At 41.0% G+C, this 14,777-nt stretch overlaps 1 protein-coding gene across 4 annotated transcripts in view; it reads left to right on the top strand.

Annotated features, from left to right (window-relative positions):
- Positions 1–5,940, top strand: part of LOC135883017 (core histone macro-H2A.1) — a 72,770-nt gene extending 66,830 nt beyond the window's left edge. For all 4 annotated transcript variants that reach the window (XM_065410052.1, XM_065410050.1, XM_065410051.1 and 1 more), the window contains exon 9: positions 5,202–5,940. In XM_065410052.1, coding sequence (XP_065266124.1) covers positions 5,202–5,367 — 166 coding nt within the window. In that variant the 3' untranslated portion in view covers positions 5,368–5,940. The remainder of the gene's footprint in view (positions 1–5,201) is intronic.
- Positions 5,941–14,777: the final 8,837 nt, after the last annotated feature.

The following is a 14,777-nucleotide window of genomic DNA, read 5'->3' as shown; positions in this document are numbered from 1 at the left end:
TATGAGTGCATTAAAATATTTTAAATTAACACATTTTAATAATCTAACAAAGGGGCTCTATTTCAGTGGGGAATTGATTCCTGTATATCCTTCATACAGTGTAAAGCACTGTTGGATCCTTTGGAATAATTTGCACTATAAAATGTAAATTATCCCTATCATTTTTATTGAAACAGAAGGGATATACGTCATACCAGGTTTAAAAATACAAGTTAATAGCTCATACAGAAAGAATGTTGGCATATGTCACTTTAAGAGCGTGTAACATTATGCAGCTTCAAGGAGACTTTTTGTGGAGAACAATGTTTATGCAAAGTGTACTGCTCGACATGGCAGTCCTTACAAAACAGAACATGGTATATTTTTTTCTCAACTGGATGACTTACAGACTTGTTGTTACAAAGAGTGTATTGCTGTTGAATAGAATGAAATCCCAAATAATCATTCCATTCACATTCAATTGTGAGCCTGTCTGACTGACGGACAAGATTTTGGGGTATATTCTCTTGGTATGGGCATGTAATTCTCACTGAAGCCAATGAGAACGTTGGGGATTGCAGCCTTCAGAACATGGAAGATATAAATACTTAGGTGTTTTCTTTAATTCAAGTGGGTAAGTGGAATGTAATTAATTTCTATGAAGGAGAATATATTCATTCTGTCTCTACTGTTGTTTTATAAAGTAAAAAGTTTTTTGTTTTTTTTTTAAATAAATAAAGCTTTTTAAGGACAACAGACGCCAAAGGCCGCACATGCACACAGCTGTTCTGGTACAGACATCTGCCAAACAGACATCACCCAATAAACCCACGTAAACAGCTTCATTCTCTTTTATGGCTGAGGAATGGGATTATGTGAGGGCAGTTACAATAAATCATTTTGTACTTCAGGGGGGAAATAAAATCGCTTGCTTGTAGCAGTCAGATGCTCCGCTCGGGCCAACCTGCAGAGAGCACAAGTCAGGGGGTGCTGTGCAAAGGTGGCTTAAAGCTCACTGTAGCATGGCCCTGGGGAGAACCACGAGGGAGAGAAGTTCACTAGAGGTTCAGTGTGAATACAAAATCACCCCCTCTGAATGGGGTTTTATTCCAGGGGCTCTGACTTTAATCTGTATTGACACCAGTTTGGCAAAAATCTCAAACTGCAGTTTTACAAGAATTAAGCTCAAAATAAAATAATGCAATGCTATACAAGTAATTCCTGTTTTCCCTGAAAGCCCTTAACCTGGTCTCTGGTCAGCACCTCACTCCCCAGGTCTCTCTTTGCTCTTTCTAACACGTTGACCCTAAATAAACTCCCTCGCATCTAGTCAGCTTGCAGACATGAATGCCTCCCTGGTTATTATTATTTATTTGTATTACCCTAGCACTTACAAGCTCCAGTCATGGACCGGGACCCATAGTGCTAGGCACCGTACAAACACCAAACAAAACAACAGTCCCTGCCCCCAAGAATTTGAGTCTAAGTAGAGTTTACAATCTAATCCTGGAGCTCTCTTAAACCTGGGAATTAAGCCCCCAGAGCCCCGCCTGTATTCTCTCTTGGCATCTAATTGGGACACCATTGCGGTGGGGTGCAGCAGGATCCCTGGGGCGTGCCAGAAATTGTACAACCTATTTGTTTGTACACTCCTTTGCTCCTGGGACTAGTTTGCGTAAGTCCCCCTACTGTACCCCTGTAGTAGAAACAGCCTGAAGTCCCCTCTAATTTATATCCAGCTGAAACATCCACAAGGGACCAGAGAGGGAGCTGGGGAATGGTGGAGTACAGAGGCATACTGGCCGCATGCCCTGTTCTTTGCTAAGCCAGCAGCAGGGAGGGTGAGTGGTGTAAGAGCTCCTATGACAGCTGTGCACCACCATTGGGTTGTTCCTACATAGGGATGTGCCTCACTAGGACAGCTAAACTAGCTTTAGGAAACCTGTTCTGATAAGAGGGGAACAGCATGTGCAATTTCATGTCATCAGTTTTGAAATATCCCAGGCTTACTACAGGCGGCTTGTCCAATATCCCATTATATACAGTACAACCACACAGTGTCAGAATATATTTTATGATAAGGTGTTGTGTGTAATATGTGGTACATGGCACAAGCAATTGCCTTTGTCTTCTGGCTTTCCTACTTCTTCCAGTATATAATAAGAGGAAGAATAAAACGGTATTTATTGGCCAGATTCAATGTAGGTATAATCCAATGCTAAGTGATGTAGCACCTGTTAATGCCACGGGTGAATTTGGCCCTATATCTTCAAAGTGCTGGACAAACACTAACTAATTCCCAACACTGTTATGCAGTTTGTAAGTAAGGAGTAGTATTCCCCTGTATTACTAGTAGGTGAGTATCTCAGTAACGCCAATACTACAATTAGGCTTGGAAGGATTAGATTTTTATCGGTAAATATCGATAACCTTCGATTTCACCCTAGACACACAAACCGACAAAAATAATTTGCATTGATGGTAATTGAAATTTATAGATAAGTGGAATAAGAAAAATGCTGCTTGAGAACTTCTTAGAGTTTGATTTAAGGCTAGTTACTTTGTATATTTTGACAAAATATACAAAATCTAATTCTGCCAAGCCGAACTATAACATAAGCATTCTCTTTGCTTAAATGCAAGAGTGGCTTTAAAAAAAAAAAAAAAAACACCTTTCCTTTGCTATGTAAAACTTTCTTGGTGGGAAAAAAACAACCTTGTTTCCTTAGGGCCTGATCCTATTCTCATTAAAGTCAGTGGCAAAATTTTTAATGGTGCAGGTTTTTGACCCTTTCCTAATATTTTCCGAAAGGCAAAAGTAATTTAAGAGCCTAAATCATTGAAAGTCAGTGGGCAATTTTGAAAATTTTAGCCATTGTCTTTTTCCATGTACCAAGTACTGTTGTTCCCTATAATGCACGTCTTGTACAACAGAAAGCAGGCTCTATGGCTACTAGTCACTGACGTTCCACAGACTTTGTATTTTTATTCCAGTGCCGCTTAGAGGCCACAGCCAGTGTCCATGTTCCAAAGCTCTGATGTGCTAGGCACTGTGCAGACACACAGCAAGAGACAAAACCCTTGTCTAAATAGACCACGGTGGCCAAAGGCAGGGAAGAGAAGTGGGTACAGAGAGGTGAAGTGACTTGCCCAGTGGGCACCCAGCAGCTCACTGGCAGAGCCACCCCTGACTCTCAGTCCAGTGGCCTGTCCACTAAATATGCTGCCTCCCCACAATCCATCTACCCTCTCTTAGCAACCACAGTAAATGAGGGCCTTATAACTACCTAAGTGCCTCAATCTTTAATCTGCCTGTCAGGAAACGAAGTAATGCAGCTGTAGATGCTTTTCCCAGAAGTGGCAATAACTTCATGGTGGCAGCTGTGGGGCTGACGGTTAGGAATGAGAGGAGGCCCAGATGTTTCTCTGAAACCAAACCGTCAGAATGAAGGAAACCCTAACTTTTGTGCTCAAAGGCCCCTGCTCCCTCCAGCAATGTTGTGGGCCCACCCACACCTCTCCAGTAATCAGGATAGGACAGATACCCCCATAATCACCAAGGCCCGTGGCCTGCCATAATCTGTACTGCCTCCCCCTTTTGTGGCCATGAATGGGGTTCCTTTGGCTTTACAGTCTCTCTGGTTCCAGCGGGGAAGGGCAAAAAGACGCTGAGATAGGAGGTGGAGAGTTCTTTTTGCAAGCTCTCATTCCTCCAGCGCTGTACCCCAGCTCGATGGTATGTAAGGATGAGAGGTGGGTAGTTGGCTCTTTGCAACAGATCAGTGTTTCTACCAAGTGAGTTGAGCTGTGCCTATGTGGCCTTCCAAGTCTGCAGAGCCCAGAAGGTCACAGAGACATTCTCCTGGGTTGGGCCAATTGTTTCCAGTGGAGCTTAAAATGTGAGTGGCTTTTTGTGTATATTTCCCAATACAAGATATGCAAAAGACTTGTCACATATTATCAGTTCAGCCAACATTCAGATCTGTTATCCGACTGCTGCAATGTAACTAGGTGGTTGCATTTTTATTGTATTTTATTTTTTGAGACAGGAGATTTTACAAGTTTTTTTATAGAGCCAAATGGCTGTCATAAAATAGATTGGGTTGAACTGGAATCCAGATATATGGAAGAGGATGTGACCTAGAGTGGGGCAAAACATTTGTTTGAAATCTGTAGGAAAATTCTAGTGTAAAAGTATTGAACACCTGTGGCTGGTCAGTATAATTTTTACAGTTTCCTGTGTCGTGTAAATCTTTAAAAATACTTCATTCCATTCCATTCAGCTCCTTTCTTTACTTCTTCATTTCTTCTGTCACCTGTCTCATCTGATTAATCCAGCTGCTGCATAGTTACTATGCACAACTGTTTACATTAGGAGACTGTGGACCAAATTCAACAAACTTGATGCAGAAGGTTCAAATTACCTTGGCTTCAGCAAGCCAAGCCCCTTTTGCCTATCAGAGAGTCACCCAAGTAGAGAAAGGTTTTGCTGCTGCTTTCCATGAGTTTTCTGAAAACTGGGCATTTTCAGCCCTGCTACTACTGTAAGTATAGAATTTAGGAGACGAGATAAGAGGTAATGTTTAATTTAGGTGAACAAGTCTCTCACATTTATGCTCTTCTCCCATTGTGTAACTTACATGGCCTTAACTCTGAATTTCAGAGAGGCCTCATTAGGCCTCCTATTTGGCAAGCAAAAAGTATAGTAAGTATCCTTTATACCACTTAAACATCACTCTGTGAAATTCTCACAAGGGACTGGGAGTCACAACTACAGGGTTCTATTCCTGGGCCTGCAAATATCTTTATACACAAACAGCTTTGCTCAAGTCCTTTGGTGTCTGTGTGACTCAGTGTACCCATCTGTTAAATGGAGATAATAAATAACTTCACTGGGGTCTTGTGAGGCTTAATTCATTAACGTGTGTAGAGAGATTCAAGATCTTTGGATGAAAGTGCAAAGGATTATTGTTTTATGAGTATTTTCCTCCACAAACGTGTTTTTAATTACCGGTGCATTTGAGCTCTATGTCTCAATAGCTAAAAAACTGTTAAAACCTGAATTCCATTTGGAACTCGCACACTGTTACTTTGGAGGTTTAATTACCACACTACATACAAGAGATTTCCCAGATATTGTTTGCAAGCTGCATGGCTAGTCTATCGAAAGCTTTCTGTGCAAGTCCTTCTTTTCTTTTCTTTTCTTTCTTTCTCTCCCCTAGAAATGGCTTCCCGAAGCAAACTGCTGCCCAGCTGATCCTGAAAGCCATCTCAAGCTACTTTGTGTCGACAATGTCCTCTTCAATCAAGACAGTGTACTTTGTGCTCTTTGACAGTGAGAGTATAGGGATTTATGTGCAGGAAATGGCCAAACTAGATGCCAACTAAGCCTAGAAAGCTACAATACCAGCCCTCCTACCTATTCTCCCCACCCCCCGTCCCCAGTCCTTAACTCATTGTGAGGCAGAGCACCCCTTATTTTAAATTTTGCTCATATAGGGGAATAAAGGTTTTTTTGTTGTTGTTGGTTTTCTTTGGTTGTTTTTTTTACTTTCTAAAATGTTTTTATGTTGGCACTGATGATAGTTGGCATTACTGCTGTTAATGCACTGTATTCCAGGCATCGTCTGATTTTTAGTGTAATCTAGGAGATTTTATAATTTTATTTTAATGAAGTATGGATTGATGCAGAAAGTTGTTAGCAGTCTGTAGTCTTTTACTTGTGGAAGAAACCGGCAGATCCTATTTTGTAACTGTGGTGTGGTGCTTTATCAATACATCGCGTGGCGTTCCTTTCATTTAAAAAAAAAAAAAAAAAAACATGCTACAAAACTAATTTGTTTGTTTATTGTCTTAATGATGAATCTGGGGGGGAAAACAAAACAAAAAAACTCTGTTGTCCTTAATTATATTTTCAATTTGGAATTTGTGTGAATTGATTTAGTAAAATGTTTGAACTGTTACGGTTGGTGTGTTTGAATTATTTTTTAATCCTTTGTTTGATACACCTCGACGGTTTGGGGGGATGGAATGGGTGATAAAATGCACTGGACTTCCATCCAGAATCCAAACAAGAATACTTCAAACCTGGTGCCCAGAGGTGCTGAATTCCTGCAGTTCCCATTGACTTAACTGCACCTTGGAAAATGAGACCTTTGTCAATTGAAATAAGCGGTCTCATTTTCTGGTAGGTGCTTCAAAAGTCTCCCATGCAGTACCTGACTTCATTGTTTTTTAGCTTGAAAGTCAATAGATGTTTAGTTATCAATAATATTTCATCCCAAGCATGCTGTTATAATTTTTTTGAAGCCCCCACACTGTTCCCATGTGTTTTGAAGGTAGGCGGGTAATTTGTTAATCATTGGTACTGGATTATAAAAATCGATATATAGGATCCAGATTAGCTCCCGAGAGCTAATACTAGCCTGTTTTATGTAAAGGGTTTTGTGTTTCCCAAGTACAAATGAATCCCCTTGTATTATTAGTCCAGTTTGCATTTGGTTGCCATATTGTTCACACAGCCCAAATCAGATCCTGTAAATACACTCTTACTTTACAGCAGTCACTTGTTTGTACTTTGGGGGTGGGGGGAAGTTTCAAAAGTTATAGGAAACCTACACTATATTTCATAGGACTGCTAGCCCTTGTTCAGAAGTTTTGCCTTTGAAACCTTGCGCTCATTCCGTCTGTCTTCTAGACAGAAAATGTATGTTTACTCTTGTTCAGAAAATTATATTTGCTGATGAAACAGATTCCTTCAGATTCATTCTGGCCTGATCCAAAAGCCCATTGATAGAATGTTACTGACTTCAGCAAACTCAGAATCCAATCCTGTTCAGAATTTGATTTTAAGTAATTATCAGATACGTCTGATTTATGGTCACGTGACCTCTGTTGAGATTGTTTGTCACTGTGTGCTTGTAATTCCGATTATATAGAAGTGTTACAAGGTGCAGGAAGAATAGATAAGTTTTCAAATAAGAAATTATTAAGTAATAACAGCCTCAGTGGGGCTGTTTGTGATTTTTTGAGGGAAGGGGGATGGAGGGAGGGAATAAAGTAGATAATAATTTGAGCCAGAGAGAGAAAGAGTTGAAAGTTTAGTTGTCTTTTATCTTTCCTTAAGAGTGTCCTGCCACACATTCTTAAAGGAAAAAGATTGAACGTGGAAGTGAAAAAATCACTTAGAATGGTATAGGATTTAAATAAAATGTTTTACTTACTGCAGTCACATTAGAATCTAATCACTATGAATTCTAGAACTGCATTTTGCACAAACTCCACTAGATGTCACTAAAAGGATTGACAAATAAGTAAAAGCATAAAATACATTTGATTTAGATGTTTTGCTGCAGAGGAGTAAGCTGAATTTGTCAGTGCGGTTTGCATGGACTTTAGGTATATTTGTGACTTCCCTTAACACAGATGAGATGTATACATCAAAACGTGTGTGCACCGTGCTATTTACAACATCCACAGTCTTTTCTTTGCAGTTTATAATATAGTGTAATGTTTAACACCAGAATTGTTGATTGATTTTAGAGCAAATGTCATTTCCAAAGGGTCACTGAAAAACACAAATGTTTTCATTCAGCACATCCAACTTCAATTACAATTCAGATAGTTTCAAAACTGCTTAAAATACCTCTCTCCCTGCAGCCCCCCCCCCCCCCCCGCCAAAGTGTTGAACCAATATATAGTATTACTTCTACAGCATCAAGGCAAATACATGTTTTTCTGTTTGTTGAACAAACTGGAATACAAAATAAAAAGGCTAGTTTGTCTTTGGCTTAGAGTCTAATACACTTACATTGGGTACTCCACAAGCAGTCCTGTCGATTTCAGTGCAACTGTTTGTGAAGTCAGGTAGTCATCATCATGAGAATGGGAATCATAATCTGGCCCATTGTGAATTACACAGGATGTTAGTGAATCACAGTGGAAAAAGTCCTAATAGGCAAATGGCCCATCTCCATGTGAACAGAAGGTTTCTCCCTTGAAAAACATTTTTCATTGTTTTGTCTGCTTTAAAAAATGTCCCAGATAACATGTCTTCCACTACTTTCCTTGGCAGACAATTCCACAGGTGGATAGATTTCCCCTCACAGGAGGTTTCTTTAGCCTAAATTTTCCCTTTTTTTAAATTCCCTCCAACTAATCCTAATTATGGAACCTGATGTTGCACTCATTGAAGTCATTAGGAATTTAGACATTGATTTCAGAGGGGCAGTACTGAACTGTATGCTCCTTTGTATCAACCTAGATCTTTCCTCTTCTATGAATTTAGTCTAAGTCATGCCAATAAAAATGATCAGCCCATTTGAAATAGGCCCAACAAACTCTAAATAGTTGAAACTGATTTGGTAATTTTATTACTTAATATTTTAAAGGGACAGTTCTTAACCTAGCATGCATCCGAGTTGCTGCCTTCAAGCCTCCACACAGTTGGTGTCCAGTGCACTCCCACTCTGTGGATGCAAATGGATTAAAAACTGGCCAACTGATGGATCTCGATGTCATTGTAAATGGGAAATCATCATTGCATGGATGTGTTTCCAGTGGGATCCCAGAGGGACGGGTACTCTATTTAATATTGTTATCAGTGACCTGGAAGAAAACATAAAATCATCGCTGATAAAGTTTGCAGGTGACGCAAAAATTGAAGGAGTGGTAAATAACGAAGAGGACAGGTCACTGATTCAGAGCGATCTGGAACACTTGGTAAACTGGGCACAAGCAAGTAAGTATGCATTGTAATATGGCTAAGTATAAATGAATACATTTAGGAACAAAGAATGTAGGCCATACTTACAGGATGGGGGCTCTAGCCTGAGAAGCAGTGACCCAACAGATTCAGGCAGATCCTGGTGGATAATCAGCAGAAAACATGAGCTCCCAGTGTAATGCTGTGGCCAAAAAAGCCAACGTAATCCTGGGATGCATAAACAGTGGAATCTCAAGTAGGAGTAGAGCGGTTATCTTACCTCTATATTAGCTTGGTGCAATGGCTGTTGGAATACTATGTTCAGCTCTGGTGCCCACAATTCAAGAAGGATTTCGATAAATTGAAGAGGGTTCAAAGAAGAGCCATGATAATTATTAAAGGATTAGAAAACGTGCCTTATAGTGATAAACTAAATAGATTGAGCTCTTTCAGTCTAACAAAGAGAAGATTGAGTGACTGGATAACAATCTGTAGATATCTACATGGGGAACAAATATTTCACAATGGGCTCTACAATCTAGCAGAGACAGGTATAATACAATCCAATGGCTGGAAGTTGAAGCTAAACAAATTCAGACTGGAAATAAGGTGTAAATTTTTAATGGTGAGAGTAATTAACCATTGGAACAATTTACCAAAAGTTGTGGTGGATTCTCCATCAGTGACTATTTTTAAATCAAGATTGGATGTTTTTCTAAAGAACTGCTCGAAGAATGATTTGGGGGAAGTTCTATAGCCTGTGTTATACAGGAGCTCAGGCTAAATGATCACTGTGGCCCTGTGACGGGGCAGAGCGGCCCCGCACTGGTACCACAGGGGTTAATCCTTCCTTCCTAGCAGAGGAAGCCAGGCCCATGAGGCTCTGCTGGGCATGCTCCAACTGGAGAACCAGTATAAAAGCCTGCAGAGCTGCTCACTCTGGGCTGACCGCTGGAGGGGAAGGAGGCATGCCGCGAGCTCCTGAGGAGGGACAGCCTGCGCTCCAGGATCCGGAGCCAGCCAAGCCGGGACGCACCCTGATGCCCAGACAGAATACATCACAGGAGGGGAACAGACCAGAGGAACCCCCCGAAGCAGAGAACCCGGAGTTTATGGTAGGAAGTGACCCAGGGGAACTTCAGAGGAAAACGGCATTAGAGCCGCACAGACGCTCGGCATGTTTTGGGTGGATCCCCACCGAGCTGGTGGCAAGGGGAACTTGCCACTACCAGGGACCTGGGTCGGGACACGGGGGAGAGGGTGGGTCCAGGTCCCCCTACCACCCACCCACCATGGGAATCATACAGATTCTGGCCGCTAGGCCACGCTACCCTGCCTGCGAGGGAAGAGTTATATGGACTCTGGCCGTTAGGGCACACTAGCCCGCCCAACAGGTGATTGCGTGGAGAGAGGCCATTCGGCCGCATTGGGGCTCCGACAGAGAGGCGAGCACGCAAACTTGGGAGTGGTGAGGTTCCGACACCCCATCCCACCCCTGCCACAAAGAGGCGGTGTGCCCTTTCTGGCCTTGAAATCTATGAATTTGTAGGTGAACATAGTCCTAGATACACCTGCTCCTTCCTTGACCTGGTGTTGCCTCAAGCCAGAAAACAACAAAGCTCCAAACTGTGCAGAACAGCTCTGTAAGGTTCCCAAATCTGGCCTCCTCTATCAGCAAGGAATTCGGAAGTTAAGGATCCAGCAGCATCATTAATTCAGCCATGCTACACAATCTGCAATACGACATACATTTTCAGACCACAACAATACTGTATCAGGGGACACATTTACAGTAGGAAAAACAGGAAAAGAAAGGGCTACTACTATGTATATTGTGGCCAGGTTATTCTTGCTTCCAGAACCTTAACTTTTGCATTTCGTTTTTCAAATTTAAATGGGCAAGTTCCATTTGCCCCTTCTGCGCCCCCTCCCCCCCAAAAAAAAAACACATTCAGGCAGGACCAAGTATGGAAAGTGTCAGACCCAAAAGTGACTGTTTTCATAAGATTGTTTTTAATGTGCCTGTCACATGAATGTTTCAAAACAGGTTAAAAGGAAACTGTTTTGCAACCTTAACTATGGCACTTACTATTAATTCTGTCTGAAACCCTTTTATGACGGGTCTGATTCTTCACTCTGTTTTTACTCTGGTGTAACTCCGAGAACTTTCTACATTGTGCAAGAGAGAACTAAGTTTACTGCTGTCCTTAGCATGCATCAAACTACGTGACTTTAGATATTCCCTGTGCATATTACAGCCTACTATCCTCCCAAAGGCTCACTCATTCTACGCTGTAAGCCCATATGATTTGTTTATATGATCGAATGACTCTGTTGCATTCATAGTCAGGTTGCCATGCTAGGTCACAGCAGCAATTAGCTGTTGACAGCAGTGTTATTTTACCTTCCAAGAGGAAGTAAGTGAAAATGCAGTTTTTTCAAGAGGAAGAGTTCACAAGCATTGTGCAGATCTTCTGCCACTGGAATTTTTGTTTCCTGAAGTCCCATGTTATTCACCTGAGGGATGGAAGCAATGAATAATAAATAACATTTATATAACCCTTTTTTGCTAAAACAATTTGGGAATGGAAGATTCTTTGGAAACAGAACTGTGAATGTGTCTTATATATGACTGACCTTGACAAACAAGTATTCTCCTGCATTCTCTCTGCCTATGAAATGCAGCCCTCCATATCTCATGATTACTGTAAAATTCAGTAACACATCACACTCTTCTTATTTATGATTACAGATGGGCTTGATATGTTTTGGCAAATTACAGAGATGTGGGCCAGCCCCCAATGTTCACATCTGGATCTAGACTGAAATTTTCTCAATGCTGTGGCATGCTTTGTGCTAGAGATTTGGCATAAGCCCATATCTACTTCCTGCTCAGATGGGACATTGGACATCCTACCCTGAGAGAGACCGGGGCATGGAAGAAGGTAAGGGGGCTGAGGACCGATCCAGATAAAACAGGTGATGCTAGAGTTGCAAAAGCAAATGGAAAATATGGTGGAGACTGTACCTGTTCTGACATAGCATGTTTGTTTGCCACCTAGAAATCTGGTTGGATTTCCAACTGCTTTCAGAAGACCTGCTATCAGCAGTGGACAGGATGGCTTTTAGTCACTTTGTTCTGGAAATTGCTGCCTTCTCTTTTGGATGCAAACCTCGCCACCATGATTCGTGCCTCTGTGCAGGTTAAACCATGGTAACAATTTCCATTTGGGGGGCTACATCCTAAACCCACTTGGAAGCTGACACTAGTGCACTGTATAGTAGCCCACTTGTTAAAACCCACGAAAGCTTATGCTCCAATACATCTGTTAGTCTTTAAGGTGCCACAGGACTCTTTGTTGCTTGTTAAAACATGTATCTCACCATTAGCCTACTACACTGATGCTTTGTGATCTGCACTGGCCACCTCTGGGTTTCTTGCGGGGGAGGGGGGGTTTAAGGTGTAGTTTTAAAACCTAGGAAGCCCTAAATAACCTGCGGCCTTCCTGCCTGAAAGGTCACTTCTGTCCTTGTGCCGTACTGATCAGATTTGGTCCAAAAGGTAGAGCCCCTCTCGATGTGATAAAGAAACATCTGCTGGCACAGTGATCTGGACAGAAACCCAGCCTTTCTGGCTTGACATAGCTGGGATTTGTTGACCGTGCTACCATGATGAACCTTTTTAATGGGCTTGCAAGGAGAGGGTTGATATCTGGGGAGAATGATGGGTTTTCTTTTAATTTTTTGCTTAGCTGGTTATTTCCGGACTGTGTTAGATTTCTGTTGGTTGTTGTGTGTGTTTTTTAAAGAAACATGAAAGGCCCAAGAGCCTACCATTGGCATCTTTTTAACAGTGATATTATGAATTGAAACTCATGATACATCATAATGATGATATTTTCAAAGTACTGCGCTATTTCAACTGTTTCCCTCCTCTCTACTCGCTGTCACCAAGCATTGATCTCTATTAATCTCACAGACTAGAGTAATTAGGATTGTTGATTATACATAAGATAATTAATCGACAAATAATTGAGACAATTGACAAATTGAAGACATACTGCAGAGGCTCCTTAGTTATTTAGTACATTGTGTTTATATGGTCCAGCATACCCATAACCAACATGCCAATTAAGTACCATGAGATAAGAAAACATCTCTCTGGGGAAGGTTTCACAGAATGCTTGAATATATTGTTTGAAATTTCATAATTATAATAAAATAACCCTCAAGTAGCTCACATTAGGGCTCAGTTACCATGCTATATTAAAACTATAAATAGATAGTCTCTCGCTCTGTCTATAAATACTTAGGTATTTAGGAGAAAGCATGTTTCAGTCTACAGACAAACTGGATAGAAATCAATAGAATTACTCTGTATTCACAGAAGCGTGACTGAGATTGGAATCTGACCCATTGTTTTGGAGCAAAGCATGTTCGGATATGATTAGCTGGTCCTAAGCACCAAAAGAAGAACATAATTTCTTTGTTTGTAAACTTCCCATAACCACGGTATGTGTCTAGTGAGCCTGGGAATTATTTTAGGAACTCAGAAGAATTCCTCCTGAAGAGTAACAGGTGGGACAAAATAAAGGAACTGGGGATTCACTGAAACGCTGTGGGGCTTCCTTTGTAAGCCAAATATCTAAAGATTTCAGAAAGAAGAGTTTCCATTTTCTTGCATTTGTTAATAATAGCTGATGCTGTAGCCCCAGATTCTAGAAGCAATAGGAGCGAGAGAGCTCTGCTAGCCTGAAATATGACGTTCAGGGGAGTTGTGGGTACTGAGTACTTCTGAGGATCAGGGCCATAGTCTGCAGCAACTAGTCAGATACAATTTCTTTACAGACGGCAATAACAGCTAAAGTTGTAACAGCAAGTCAGAGGAAACAGCATAATTGATAGGCCTGAAGAGTGCAGGTAAGTAGAAGGATTGCATTTATATCCTGGTATGAAACCCAATGGGAACCAGACTAGTACACACTGCCTAAAAGACTTGAAAATTGCCACCAATTCCATTTTTGTGTTCTGCTCTACAGAGATTTAGTTCATTCCTCCATAGAATCCAACTTAATGCCTCCACAACTCATGTTTAACCATTATCACTAGCGACCGGCTCATCAATGCCTTTGCTCTCTACTGGGTTTCACAAATAGGAATCAAGGGGAGATGATACTGCTGTTTTCTAAAACAAATAGTGACAACATTTCACACTGTAGCCTAAGAAATCCCAACTCTTCCACACTTTTGCACCAGCCTGGCTAAGAGGAAATTTGATATTTTTGTACCTTGAAATGACTAGCCTTCTTAGGCTTAGGAGAATAAATTAAAGTTGAGCCAAAGTATGTCTCAGCTGCAGTGGATGGGCAGATTGATTTGCTTTCCATCTGGGAGATTAAATTCCACTTCCAAAAAAAATGGCACCCGCATAATTAGCTGTCAATCAAGTTGCAAAGAGACAGACTAGATGGGATAATTGAAAGCCCTGCAGCTTCTCATTACATTCTACAGTAGCACTATTTGCAAATTTCCACCTTGAGGTGCTTCTCAGAACATTGTCAGAAATTGTACGTATCCCTGCTGGCACATTCTTCTGAAGTGAAACATGAATATTGCGCAAAGATTGGATTTATTTTAAGTAACTTTCACTTAACCTAACTTTGTTGTAATATATTTGTCAACAGTCACTGACAGCTTCACCAGGCTCTAATTACCAGCGATCCAAACAACTGGAAGGACATGGTAGTTCTTCATCTATGGTTGTGTCCAGGAGGCATTCTATAGGCATAAAAATCGCTTCTCTCTTTTTTTTTTTTTTTTTTAAAGCAGCCTAGAAGTACCACTCCTTAATAGATTCACTTCTTTAGCAAAATGCAATTCACAATGAACCTGTCAGCATGTATGTTTCGTGTAAAATAATCAGTCCTCACATTTTGTGTTTTATTTCATGAAGCTAGAGCACATTTTAGATACCCCTGGTAGTAAAGAAAAGTTCAGGTGAACAATACTATTCTGATGACCAAGAACCTGATGCAAATCCGACTGAAGTCTATGGGGTATCTCCATTGATTTAGTTGGAGTTGAATCAGGTCCT

This window comes from Emys orbicularis, chromosome 8, assembly GCF_028017835.1.
Source record: "Emys orbicularis isolate rEmyOrb1 chromosome 8, rEmyOrb1.hap1, whole genome shotgun sequence".
Classification (NCBI taxonomy): domain Eukaryota; kingdom Metazoa; phylum Chordata; order Testudines; family Emydidae; genus Emys; species Emys orbicularis.
This window is presented reverse-complemented; position numbering and strand designations above follow the sequence as displayed.